At 45.4% G+C, this 14348-nt stretch overlaps 1 protein-coding gene across 1 annotated transcript in view; it reads right to left on the bottom strand.

The window, feature by feature from the left end:
* Positions 1-14348, bottom strand: part of LOC137525520 (uncharacterized) — a 177603-nt gene that overhangs the window by 71918 nt on the left and 91337 nt on the right. The window contains exons 8-9 of the mRNA XM_068246642.1: positions 12779-12871; positions 1842-1931 (exon numbers count right to left, since the gene is read on the bottom strand). Coding sequence (XP_068102743.1) covers positions 1842-1931; positions 12779-12871 — 183 coding nt within the window. The remainder of the gene's footprint in view (positions 1-1841; positions 1932-12778; positions 12872-14348) is intronic.

The following is a 14348-nucleotide window of genomic DNA, read 5'->3' as shown; positions in this document are numbered from 1 at the left end:
AAAATAAAACAATTCCTGGAAAAAAATACTACCCAAAAGAAAGCCTAGATTGTCCTGAAAAAAACAAACAAAAAACAAAACACTATTTTTTTTTGTATTACTTTAGTGGCATAAGTAATAAAAAGCTATTGCTGTATTAATAGTGACACAGCCGAAAAGTCAAACTTGTTAGAAATCTTAACCACAGCCGCAGTGTTAAACCCCCCTAAAGACCAGGCCATTTTTCCCTAAATTGGCCACTGCAGCTTTAAGGCCTCACTGCAGGGCAGTACATGTCCGCACATAAGTGATTTCCCCCCCGCCCTTTTCTGCCCACCAACACAGCTCTCTGTTGGCGACTGGCGAGCAATGATTGCTCCTCCAATGTTTATTTTCTTTATATAAACATTTATATGATTATTTTTTTAAATAAATCTTAGCTTTCTGTCTATATTTTTTTTCAAGCCCGCTCTCCCTCCCCTCGCCAGCCAATCAGCGTGATTAGCTATCATAGGCTTTAGTGTCACACGGCTGTCCCCAGTACAGCACTGCTTAGATTGCAGTGCTGTACAGGGTTATTAGATGGCGGTTTCGCTGTCTAACAGTCTCCTAGTGGCGATTACCGTTGTAAGACTGATAGTGGAGCAGAGATCCGTCATTCAAGCGGGGATGCGCGTGCAGCGGCGCGCACAATCACCTGCAAACTCTGCCCCCAGGATTGCATGCCGATCGGAGTTAGGCGGTCCTGGAGCTGCCGCCACGTCCATGCCAACTGGCGTGGAGCAGTATTTAAATGGTTAAGGGGTGCCAACTGGCACGGAGCAATCTTTAAATGGTTAAGGGGTGAAAACCCAGGAATGCAAAGTGGTTATAAACTGTTCAATAGGTGTGATCAATTTTTTTCACTGATACATCCACAGATGTTTTCAGAATTGGAAATAGTTTGGATGCTTCAAGAGCTGAACCACCAGCGTTGCATCTTTCTCAAATGCTTTTCTGCTAGAAAGCAGAAAAGCATTTGGCAACCTTTGATGGTGCTTCCTGTTGCTTAGCAAATGCACTGTGTTTAGTCCCCCTGCAGGGACACACAGAAGAGCCATATTAAAGCAATCCTGAGAAAACGAGACAACTGGAAACAACGGGATCAAGCATGGTGTTTGCATGAGCAATGGTAGACAATGGTACCAAGCATGTCCATTCATGTGAGTGGACAGCGACTGAGCAACATGCACTACAGCCATCATTTAACACCAGATCAGTGCCTGTGTGACACAGCCCTTATTCTGTGGATAAATTATTAAAGACAATATTTTATTTCAGTCTGAATGATCTTAAAAAAATACAATCATTTGTTAAAAATCACACCATTAATGGAGATCTTGACCAATATGCAGTGAACTTTATTTTTAGTTTTCTCCTGGGTAATATTTTCACTTATTATAAATAAAATGCTGTTTAAGCCATACTAGGCCACCAGCAAACAAGGAGGTACCGAGAATAATTTTTTTCAGTGCTTTTTCATCTACTTTTATTATTTTTTTTTTTAAATTGCAGAGTGTTGAAAACGTATTAAATTTTCTCATAGGAGAAAATTTAGATTAAAAACTGAATAGCATATGGCCCTTTTAGAGAAAATAAAAGCTATTACATAATACATTTTTTTAATAAGATGAATTTCAAAAAGTATTGCATCTTTAATTTAAATGAAGAGAAACCCTTATGCGGTATCTGCAGAGAAAGATGGAAGGAGAGGATTGGAGTTCAGATGTCCCCTGGACCCGTGATCATATGACAATTAATATGTATCCCATGATTTGTGGTTCTGCCTCTGTATAAAAATTCTTAATTATCAAAATACTCACTTTGGTTTAATGACTTTCCCTGGGGTTGTGTTGAATCAGAGCGAGTTCTGTCCTGGGAGGAGGCACGAGATATTTGCTTTGGTTGATCTCCTGCAATGGCATCATCTCATAAAGATGAAAAAGCAGATAACATTGTGTTCCAATAGTAACTGATGGTGGCCACCAATGATCCAATCTTTTTCATTCAATCTTACCATTTTTATAAAATAGAAGGGAACACTGTCCTAAAGTATCCATTCGGTATATTCATTCAATTAACCCTCATATTGCATAGATTTGGTAACATTGAATGAAAAAAATTGGGCCAGTAGTGGTCACCATTTGACTTCCATTCAAGGCATGCCCCCAGTTACTACATTGCACAATTTCAAGTTGAGAAACAGTGCGCTAAGAGAACAGTGACAACTGGACTGTCTGGACTGCACAGATGCTACCAGCAAAGTCTGTTTCCTTTGAACTCTTCCACTAGTGTAATTGTAACGATTGTGGGATATCTCCGTGTTCAGCGCACAAGGCATGCGCTGACACGGCGGAGATCCTCCACAAGCGTATGAAGGGGGGAACCCAACTTTGGTGAAAGCACCAGTAGAGGGCAATTCCCACCGGCAGATGGCGCTGTGGAGTGCAGACGAGTACAACCGCTGCACGGCCACAGATGCCAGATGGGGATTGTACAGATTAAGACAATGCGGGGCTGAACAGCCCTTAAAGAGAAAGAGCACAGGAACAGGATGAATGTGTGTTCACCAATCTAGTCGCGACCCTGCGATGGTGAACACACATCAGCAGAAACAAAAAGTAGGAACGCGATCGCGAGAAGGGCGATCGCCAGAAGTGACACAAGACAGATCAGAACAGAACACGAGAGGAGCAAAGGCACAGAAAATGACAATGAGAAGTAACGAAAATAACAAACGCTAACTAAACGCGAACACCGCACTCATTCGCAACAGCGAACGCGTTTACAGCGCAGTCTCCGCGTGTTAAGCACAACAGAGACAAGCACGCCTAACTAACCACCGACAGACAAACACGAAACAGAGAACGCGAGCGCTTGCTTAACGGTTACCTCACCGAGCCTACAGCAAGCATTCGTATCAGAAAAGACAGACAAACGGAAAACAGGAATAAGCTAGGAAGGATCCACAGCCGCTACCGCTAGGGGCTAGTGCAATCCAAGCAAAACAGGCAGATGAGATAGCTGGTAGCAACCGCTGCTCCAGCTAAACTCCAAGAAAACAGAACAGAAGGATCCACAGCACTAGCGCAAGGCTAGTGCGATCCAGGCAAGACAGATCAGAAGGATCCACAGCACTACCGCTAGAGGCTAGTGTGATCCAGGCAAGACAGATCAGAAGGATCCACAGCACTACTGCTAGAGGCTAGTGCAATCCAGGAAAACAGAACAGAAGGATCCACAGCACTAGCGCAAGGCTAGTGCGATCCAGGCAAGACAGATCAGAAGGATCCACAGCACTACCGCTAGAGGCTAGTGCGATCCAGGAAAACAGAACAGAAGGGGCTACCGGTAGCAACTGCTGCCCCAGTTAGCACCCAGACAAACAGAACGATTTCCTGTCGACCACCGCTGGGACAGGACAATCGCAACAGACAGACAAAACAGATATGCAATCTAACTGCACTAGGAAACTGCCTAGTACAGTTCCACGAATTACTCTAAGATAACTTTAACAAGAAATAGCATGGCTGACACTCTAGGAGTGTTTCAACAAACCCTGAAGGAATTACCAGCAAAGGACTCTGGGAAACATAGCTTTTTATAGTGCCAGTCATCACAGGAGGCAGGTAGGGGATTTGCATAATGAATGTATGCAAATTCCTCAACAGCAGAATAGACCAGAAACTTGCAAAGGAAAGACAGGTCTCTCTTCCAGAGACCTGTAACCTTCAGACTAGAGGAATGGTCAAACAGCTGTCTGCCTGTGCAGCCAGCTGAGCGGATCATCACAGTAATGCTGCTAATTTCTCCTACATTTACAGACTCTGATGGATTATGGGACATTCAAAATAAGGAGCATTTTATAATTCCCTGCATCCAGAGTTGCTCGATAGCCCTGATCACGAATACGAGTGATTTCGAGCATGACTCCACCCACTTCCGAATTGACTCGTGATCGCGATCACGAGTAGAAAGGGATACCTGACTCAAGTGCAGTTTCAAGTCGAATAACCGCATGTAATCATGAATCACGAGTCGGTATTCGTGATTAAAAATCCACCGACTTGCACCCACAAATTAGCGGTTAATAGCAAAGCCCCGTTACGTGCTAGAAACAGCAAATTTGCAGGATATGTTAAGAAGAAAAATGGGATCGGTCGGGGAGTAGTTTCAAAATGACCTTATAGTTTTTGAGAAAATCAGTTTTAAAGTTTCAAAGGGAAAAAAGTATAAATTTAAATGCGGTAAATGACAGTTAATGTAGCAAACGCTAGTGTAAATGTACATAGATCAAAAGAAAGAGCAATGAATTTCCTGAAGGGGTTTCCAGGGGGTCCGTACGCAGTGCATACAGGCCCCCTGGAAACCTCTCCAGAGGAGCAACGCTTTAGCCAGGGATCGTTATACAGCCGCAATATGGCTGTATAAAGATCCCTGGCATCTTTTCCTATTTTTTAAATCTTTTTTTATGTTCAGAGGGTGGGAATTAAAAAAAAAATTATGTGGGGTCTCCCCTTTGGAGCATCTTTGACCCTTTGTCTCCCATGCAGGCTTGAATAGCCAGAATGCGGATCCCTGGCCGAATAGGGCTTCACACCCTGAGCTATACCAGCCCGCATGGTCCATGGTGGGCGGGGGGGCTCCGGGGGAGAGTGGCGGCCAAGCCTTCTCTTCCTCCCTGAGCCCTTGTCCAATCCATGTACAAAGGGCTCTACCCCACCTCCGGTGCCCCAGAAGGAGGTGGGGGCGACTACTCTATGGGTGGGGGTTCATGGTGGCATCTGGGAGTCCCTTTTAAGAAGGGGACCGCAGATGCCTGCCCCCCTCCCAGGAGAAATGAGTATAGAGGTACAAGGTAAAGGTCCCACGCCAATATCCAGGAGGATCCCCATTGGTCGGCTAAGGAACCAATGGAGAGCCTTGGAGGGAAATTTAAAGATGCTTTGCTCTCAGCTATACTAAGTATAGCTGAAAGTGCATCCTATGTGGACGCTTTGCCGCCAGCTCCTGCTGTCCTCTCTACCTCACCCATGCTGGCACCCAGTGCACCTATGGGTTCCCACGCCAAACGCCTTGGAAAAGATCTCACGCCAATATCCCCTATCTTGCAACCTTCTGATAGATGTTGATTGAAGATCTCCGCCGGCAGCTCTGCTAGATTAGGTATAGCAGAGCTTCATCTCTGTCCTTCACAGCTCCTGGCTCTGTTCTCCTCCCCAACCACATACCGCACCTATAGCGCCAACCTATGCTGTCACCCTGAAGCACCCATAGCACCCTGATGTGCTATGGGTGCTCCAGGGTGAAAGCATAGGTGGGCTCTATAGGTGCGGTGGGTGGGCAGGGAGGAAAGCAGAGTCGGGAGCCATGGAGGGCAGAGACGCAGCTTTTGCTATACTTAGTATAGCAGAGCTAAAGCAACTTTGATTTTGGCTCCAAGGCTCCCCATTGGTCTATTAGCAGACCAATGGGAAGCCTTGGAACCAAATTCTAACCTAAAAACAAACCTACTCTCATCCTATGCCTAATGCTAATGCTAATCTACCCCCAGTGGTGTGCAGATACATCAATTCACGGATTCAACTTATTCGTCCGTGGTTGAAAAAAAAAATTAATTAATTTCTGGATTTGAAAATGATTCACAAATTTGACCCACATTTTTTCCGTGAATGAGGCAATCATGGACAATCATGGCCGTGATCCAGATTTTCTTTTAACGTTAATAGCAATGCCCCCATACATGCTACAATCCCCAAAATTGCATAGATAATAAAGGTGATAGGGGGCTACAATTTAAAAAAAAATCAAAAAGAACTTTTAGTTTTTGAGAAAATGGATTTTAATTTTAAATCAACACTTTAAATGCGGCTAATGAGGCGCTTAATTTGAATCCTTGTGCAGATTGTTTGATACTCCTCCCTATATTGCCTGATGAAGCGGGGTTGAACCTGCGAAACGCGTTGTATTTCTTTTTGGAGTTCCTAATAAATGTGTTTGACTGTCTGAATCGTAGTCGTTGTCTTGTCTGCTTGAGAGAGGTAAGACCACCACTTCCTCCTTCAATTTTGCATTTAAGTTGGTTTTTAAGCTCATTTAATCTAATCTTATACTTTTGGTGCCTCTGTTCATTGTATACAATTTTGACTCCACCCTTGGTGGAGGGTTGCTACCCTTTCTTCCTGTCTACAGAGAGCGACTTCTTAATCCTGAGTGGGGTCAGGACAATCTCCCCACCTGCCTTTACAGTGGTTGCCTGCTGGTGACCCTGACTTGTGAGTATTTAGCAATACAAACTTATTGCCACCTTGTCCAGTACGAATTACACTATTGGGGTTCTTGGTGTTCCCTGTTTTTATATTAATTAGTAATAATTGGTTTTAAACAGGGAAATACCCTTTAAGCAATCGCAGAGGTAATGGTGAGTCCCAATGGCACCTGGCGGTAGTGGTACCACTGGAGGAGGATGAGTGTCCGACGCCACAAAAACATCTAGAGAGGTTTTTGTAATTTTTTTTTCCTCCTTGCAGCGATAGCAATGCCATGGCAGCAGAGTTGTCCATGGACCCAGGTGGTGGGAACGCAGACTTTAGTAGTGAAATAGAACCTCAGCAACAGCAGGGGGAGGACTAAAGCGGTCAGTGCGGCAGCACAGAACGACCAAGGCACCTCACTGGTGGTACCACAGCATGATAATGCTGCCCCCAAAAATTACATGCATCTGTGGACCCTGGCGGTGAAACTCAGCGGCAGCAGGAGGAGGACTAAATCGGGCAGTGCGGCAACACAGAACGCCCATGATAATGCTGGCCAAGAAATTACATGCATTTGTGAACCCTGGCAGTGAGAATGCAGACTTTAGTAGTGAAATGCTGCAGCAGGAGGATCAGCGTGTGTCAGCAGCAGCAGCAGCCTAGGAGGCCATGGGACAGGACGGGTATCACCACAACAAAAAATGAAATGAACCAGGAGTACTAGCTTCTAACTTGCGCTGGAAAGGCAGGCATTGTAAGAAAAATAGCAGCAGCCACTTCATTTCCCCGTGTCCGACAGCAGGGGCCAGGAACTCACCTTCCACCCAAACCTGGTTAATTTTCAGGAAGGTGAGTTTGTCCACAGAAGCGTGGGACAGCCGAGAGCTTCTCAGTGACCATGCCACCGGCCACACTGAAGCATCTCTCGGAGAGGACACTGAAAGGGGGGCAGGACAGGACTTCCAGGGCATCCTGGGCAAGCTCCCTCCAGATGTCCAGTCTGTTGACCCAGTACTTCATGGGGTCCATGGGGCTGTCGGTGTCAAGCCCGCTGAATGACCCCATGTAGTCAGACACCATGCTGGTCAGTTGCTGCTGCTGGATGGAGGAGGATACTGTGTCTGCTGGCTCCTCTGCTCTGGGCAGCTGCACTGCATATAGGCACTTGCTTAGGCTTAGCAGGTCTCCAGGGCGCAGGCTGCTGGTGCTGGTGCTGTCACAGGCACCTTTTGCTGGGTTGGCAGAACAGCAACAGTGGGGGTGGAAGGCTGGGGAAATGCTTCCAAGAGTCTGCGCACAAGGGCCTCCTGCAATTTCCTTGTGCGTTGCTTGGTGGTGGATGGCGACATAAACTTTCTCAGCTTCCCCTTCAGACGCGGGTCCAGCATCAAGGTGATCCAGATGTCCTCCCTTTCATGCATCTGGATCACCCGGGGGTCCCTGCGAAGGCAGCACAACATGTGTGCAGCCATGGGGAACAGGCAAGCATTGGCAACCACCTCTTTGTCATAATCCGATAGGACATGCCTGTGCTCTTCCTGCACCGTGTCCTCCTCCTGAAGCCGCCATCCACATACAATGGCAGCGGTGCTCTGCTCCTCCTTCTCCTCAGCATTCAGGTTAGGGACCTCCAACTCCTCCTCCTCCTCCACTATCTGTAAGTCCTCCTTTGAACTGGAACTGGACCGCCTCTGCAATCCTGGCCAGGGATGAGGTACCCATCTTGGACAGGTTGCATCCAGGGCTCAAAAGTTTTCTGTATGAGTTACACACAGGTTTTGTTCTGGCTTGACACCTCCAAAAAAATCCATATTGGGGTTGTAAAGAACCTGGTGCCCAGCCTCTATGGCGTGGTGGTGGTGATGCTGCCACTGGTGGTGGTGCCGGCTGAAGCAGCGGCCTGTCTTCCATGGCCACTGCTGGTCCTGCCCCTGCCTGACATATGGCGATGCAATTGCCTAGGTGACTCATCCTCCTCCAAGCTTTCTTCCGGGGACTCAGGCACATACGGACGGTCCAGATAATCATCATCATCCCTTTCATCAGAAAAATCTCTTCTTCTGACCCCCCACCTCCTTTTCCACACCAACATTCCCAGACGCAGACCCTTCCTCATCCTCAAAAAAGACTTGTGATGCTGGCCCGAGCACAACCTCCTCCACATCAGGCCCCATTATGTCCTTAACTTCATCCATCAACACGTTTCCAGATGCCGAACTGAGGGGCAGAACGCTCTCATCTGGGGAGGGCTGATGACCACTGGCTGCTGGAGTGGATGTCACATCAAGCGTGGGGCGTTGGCTGCTACTGGGAGTGCTTCTCACAGAGGAGGTCTGGGAAGAGCTAATGGGCCACTCCTCTATCATCATGTCCATTAATGCCTGTAAGTTACTCTCCTTAATGACCACCACACGGGGACCCAAAGGTCTGAAAATGGGTGTCCCAGCACAATGTCACTGACTAAACTTAGTGACTGAACAACAGTACAGTGGCAGTGACTGCAAGTACTAACTGAAGTTGATCACTGGCTAATAAGCTGAATATAAGTCATACAGTAAAATAATAAAGAGCACAACAAGTAGTGGACAGCGGTCTGCCTTGACTATGCACACAGCAAACAATCCGGCTGCACGCTACTAGCACAGTACAAGGTCACTGACTAAACTTAGTGACAGACCAGTGGCAGTGACTGCAAGTACTAACTGAAGTTGATCACTGGCTAATGAGCTGAATACAAGTGATACAGTAAAATAATAAAGAACACAAAAAGTAGTGGACAGCGGTCTGCCTGCACTATGCACACAGCAAACTAACCGGCTGCATGCTAGTAGCACAGTACAATGTCACTGACTAAATTTAGTGACTAAACAACAGTGGCAGTGACCAGTGGTGCTCATCCGGATTTCGGATATCCAAACTACCCAGATAATCCGAACTTTTTCAGCTCTCCGACTTCGGATTCGGATTCCGGATTTCATCGCAAATTCGAATAGCGCTATCCGGGTAACGCAGATATTTATACGCAATCCGGATATCTGGTCGGATATCCAGCGGATATATCCGAATCTGAATACTGTAAACATGGAGATGACATCATTGAGCCAATCAGAGGGCTCCCAGCAGAAGCCCTAGCAACCAATCACAGAGGGGAACCCTGGCCAGCCCTCCTGACCTCATTAAGCCAATCAGAGGGCTCCCAGCCTAAGTCCTAGCACCCAATAACAGAACGGAACCCTGGCCATCCCCCCCATATATAAGAACGGGTGCCATGATGAGAAATCTCGTCCTTGCTTGTGTGGCTACTCACTGAGAGACATGCTCCAGTGCTGCTGCCTGGCCTAGCAAGTGCTGTATCTGCCATCCCTGCCGACACTGAGACCTGTTCAGGCAGCCAGACCTCAGTGGCCTCCTCTGCTCCCTAAACCACTTGCTGTGCAAGGAAAAACCACCGCCAGACCCTGTTGGGCGAGTCTTTCCCTGTTGTTGTCAAGAGGGGGACGGGGGGACATGAAGTGGCTGGGAATCACTATGTCTGCCTTATCACCCTTTACCACCACCACAACCTCCTGGCTCCTCCTGATTGTTAACTATTACTAACTAAGCCACCTGGTTCACAATTTTTTTACAGCCATGGTACCAACGCTACGTGGCATGTACATGTGCCACGTACATGTGCCACGTGCCACATCCGGAATGCTCCTCCTGGCACACGTTACATCTGCTGCTGCATTGCCCTGCTCCTGCTGCCTGTGCTGCTTCCACCACCAGGGTGCCACAGGCCACTGCTGCTGTGCTGATACCACCTATATTGAACCTAAAACACAATTGCTGCGTAATTTTTTTGGAGGTGTCTGGGCTGAAAACTGTCATGTCCCAGTTCTGCAGTTGGACTTTGGACACAATTTGGGCTGCAATGTGGAACCTAGTCCTGGTGTTAATTTACAGCCATTTTTTTTTTTGCATTTTAAGTCCACACATAATCAATTAGTGTTTCCCTTTTTTAAAAAAAAACATGATGTTACATGCCTCATTTACCCTAAAAAACTTTTGAAAGCAATTTAAAGGCCACTTCCGGTTTTCTATCCGGATATCCGAATCCACCCGGATAATGCGTTCGGATATCTGCGTGTACGCGGATACCACAAAGTTTGGATTCGGATATCCAATTCAGATCCGGATATCTGGGTATCCGGATCCGGATCAATTCGGATTTTAAAAAGGGGTATCCGAGCACCCCTGGCAGTGACTGCAACTAACTGAAGTTAATCATTGGCTAATGAGCTGAATACAAGTGATACAGTAAAATAATAAAGAGCACAAAAAGTAGTGGACAGCGGTCTGCCTGCACTATGCGCACAGCAAACTAACCGGCTGTATGCTAGTAGCACAATACAAGGTCACTGACTAATCCTAGTGACTGAACAACAGTGGCAGTGACTGCAAGTACTAACTGAAGTTGATCACTGGCTAAAGAGCTGAAAAAAAAATAGTGGACAGCGGTCTGCCTTCACTACGCACAGCAAAATAAGCGGCTGCATGGTACTAGCACAGTACAATGTCACTGACTAAACTAAGTGATGGACCAGTGGCAGTGACTGCAAGTACTAATTGAAGTTGATCACTGGCTAATGAGCTGAATGCAAGTGATTCAGTAAAATTATAAAGAGCACAAAAATTAGTGGACAGCGCTCTGCCTGCACTATGCACACACACAGCAAAATAAGCAGCTGCACGCTACTAGCACAGTACAATGTCACTGATTAAACTTAGTGATGGACCAGTGGCAGTGACTGCAGCTAACTGAAGTTGATCACTGGCTGGCTGGTTTAGCTAGCTAAAAAGTATACAGTAATAGAGCAGAACAATCAGTGTGAACCTGCCTACCTGCACTAAGCATAGCAAATCAGTACACTGTCACTGACTACACTGACTACAGCTAACGGAAGTTAATCACTCACTTGCTAGCTAAATACAAGGATATACAATCACTAATAGAGCAGTAGAATCAGTGAATCTGCCTGCACTAAGCACAGCAATCAGTACCCTTTCTCACTGACTACACTGACTACAACTGACTTAAGTAATCACTCACTGACTAGCTAGCTGAATACAAGTATCAAATACAGTATAAAAGCAATGTTAAGAGTAAAAACGCTATGTTTTTCACAAAAAAACATGCCTGCTGAAGCAACACATGGCCTGGAGATGATGCTCTCAGTGCCACAGTCTAGCAAGGACAGAGCTTTTCACTATGGCCGCCGCTTTATATACAGGAGTGGAGGGCAGAGCCACCCCTCCTATGATTGGTTGCTAGAACCTGGCTGGGGGCCTCTGATTGGCCAAAGGATGTCATTTCCGCCCCTTTTCCGATAATCATGACCTACATGGCTTTACCCACCGCAATCATGACCATGAATGCGTTGCAAGTATTTTTAATCACGGCATGCCATGGGCAATTTCCGTGGTCCAAAATCTTTTCACAGCATCAAATACCGAAGCCGAATAGTGAAAAAAATCTTGTGAACCACGGCTATGCCGTGATCAAGGAAATTATCTGCCCACCACTGCCCTCTACCCATGCCTAACAATAACACTGCCACTATCCAGCACTGTAGATTCCAACGCTACCTGGAGTTCAGCTGGTCTCTGGTTTTACTGACACTAACCATCCACTGCACTATAACTCTTCTGGTGCAATCACTCCAGCTATCCTTTGCAGCAGTGGTGCTACCACTGCTAACCAGAGTTCTCTAGTACCTCCAGCACCCAAATAACCAACTATAGCCAGAAGTCCTAGAAATAAACATTGATGCCTATGGTGGCACCCAATTTTGAAATGCAAATTGTGCCCAAATAAGATGTTCTGCTGACATAAATCAGCTGCAACATCCTACCAGTGCTGCTCATCCAATATTCGGGTATCCGAACTACCCAGATAATCCAAACTTTTTCCACTATCCGATCTTTGAATCAGATTCCGGATACCTGTCTAAATCCGATTGCATCGGATTTCTATGTAAAATCCGGAATCTGGCCGGTTCATAAGGTTGGATATCCGAATAGAGCTTTCAATGGCAAAATTCCCTTTGGAGGCATTCAGTTCGAGAGAGAGAGAGAGAGAGAGAGAGAGAGAGAGAGAGAGAGAGAGAGAGAGAGAGAGAGAGAGAGAGAGAGAGAGAGAGAGAGAGAGAGAGAGATTTGGAAGCATTTTAAGCTATTTAACGCCCACTTCCGGTTTTCTATCCGGATATCCAAATCTGACCGGATAACCCGGATATTGGGTTCAGATATCCCATTCTACTCGGATACCAAAAAGTTCGAATTCAGATATCTGATTCGGATCTGGATATCTGGGTATCTGGATCCGAATTCAATTCAGATTTGAGAAGGGGTATCCGAGCAGCACTGCATCCTACTGCTTTATATTGCCTTATGTCAGTTTTTATGTATCTTACAACTTGTGGTTCTACCTGAGAATAAAAATACCTCATTATTAAAATACTCACTAAGATTGAAAGACTTTCCCTGGGAGTGTGCTGGATCAGAGCTGGTTCTGTCCTGGTAGAAGTCACAGGGTGTTGACATTGGTTGAACTTCTCCTGAAACAGTATCATATCATATAGGTGAAAAAGCAGATAGCGTTGTAATCTAACGAAAGTATACACAAACAAATGAGCACTATCATCATTGTGCATCTCTATGCACCACTGTTGTGCCCCGTAGCAATCTAAAGCTAATTACACCATTCAAAAAGAGATAGCCATCTTGGGCAAAGTATAATTGATCAATAATATCTGCTGGATCGATTCTATTATGAAAAAACTTTTATTCTTTATTTCAACAAGCTGGATACATTAAAAACAATTAAAAAACAATGTAGAAACTCCCAGAGGCTGCCATTTATAATGGAAATTAACCCCCACTGATGATGATTAATAATAATAATTATATCGTTTAATACTGTAATAATCAAGTCCCCACAGGCGCCACACGTGGCCAGAACAACCAATCAAAGTGCTGAAAGTGTTAATAATGAAAAAAGTGACAATGCCTAACACTAATAATTACATGTATAAAGTGCAAAGTGCCTGTGTGCATATCCACGCCCCCACCAAAAAATGCGGGCGTGCGCATACACACATATGTGCCGTACAATAATGAACAATGCCACAGAATTCCAGTCCACATATAACTACCAATAAATACTACTCAACTGTGTCACATAAAAATGGGGTATGTGCGCACATGCCCACCCCCGCCCAAAAACAAAGCTGGGTGCGCGCATGTGCCCAGAACCCCAAGTGCAAACAACCAAAAATCAATTGAATCTGTACATAATCAAACAAAATTCATAAGAACATACATAGTTCAAAAATTAGTGCATAGAAAACACATAGGTGCAAACCAATTGCTGACAGTGCAATGAGGACTGATTGTCCTATCAATTTCCAGCATACAAAACACAAGTGTGTTATCAAAGATTAGGAGCGCCTGCTTACCGGACACAGTTGAGTAGTATTTATTGGTAGTTATATGTGGACTGGAATTCTGTGGCATTGTTCATTATTGTACGGCACATATGTGTGTATGCGCACGCCCGCATTTTTTGGTGGGGGCGTGGATATGCACACAGGCACTTTGCACTTTATACATGTAATTATTAGTGTTAGGCATTGTCACTTTTTTCATTATTAGCACTTTCAGCACTTTGATTGGTTGTTCTGGCCACGTGTGGCGCCTGTGGGGACTTGATTATTACAGTATTAAACGATATAATTATTATTATTAATCATCATCAGTGGGGGTTAATTTCCATTATAAATGGCAGCCTCTGGGAGTTTCTACATTGTTTTTTAATTGTTTTTAATGTATCCAGCTTGTTGTAATAAAGAATAAAAGTTTTTTCATAATAGAATCGATCCAGCAGATATTATTGATAAATTATACTTTGCCCAAGATGGCTATCTCTTTTTGAATGGTGTAATCTAACGAAAGGGGATTGTTGTTCATGTTCAGGTGTCCCCTGGACTTGGAATGACATGACAGCTTTAATGTATCCCACAATTTGGGTTTTTG

This window comes from Hyperolius riggenbachi, chromosome 7, assembly GCF_040937935.1.
Source record: "Hyperolius riggenbachi isolate aHypRig1 chromosome 7, aHypRig1.pri, whole genome shotgun sequence".
In the NCBI taxonomy this organism is placed as follows: domain Eukaryota; kingdom Metazoa; phylum Chordata; class Amphibia; order Anura; family Hyperoliidae; genus Hyperolius; species Hyperolius riggenbachi.
The sequence above is the reverse complement of the archived record's forward strand: the minus strand, read 5'-3'. Positions and strand labels throughout refer to the sequence as shown.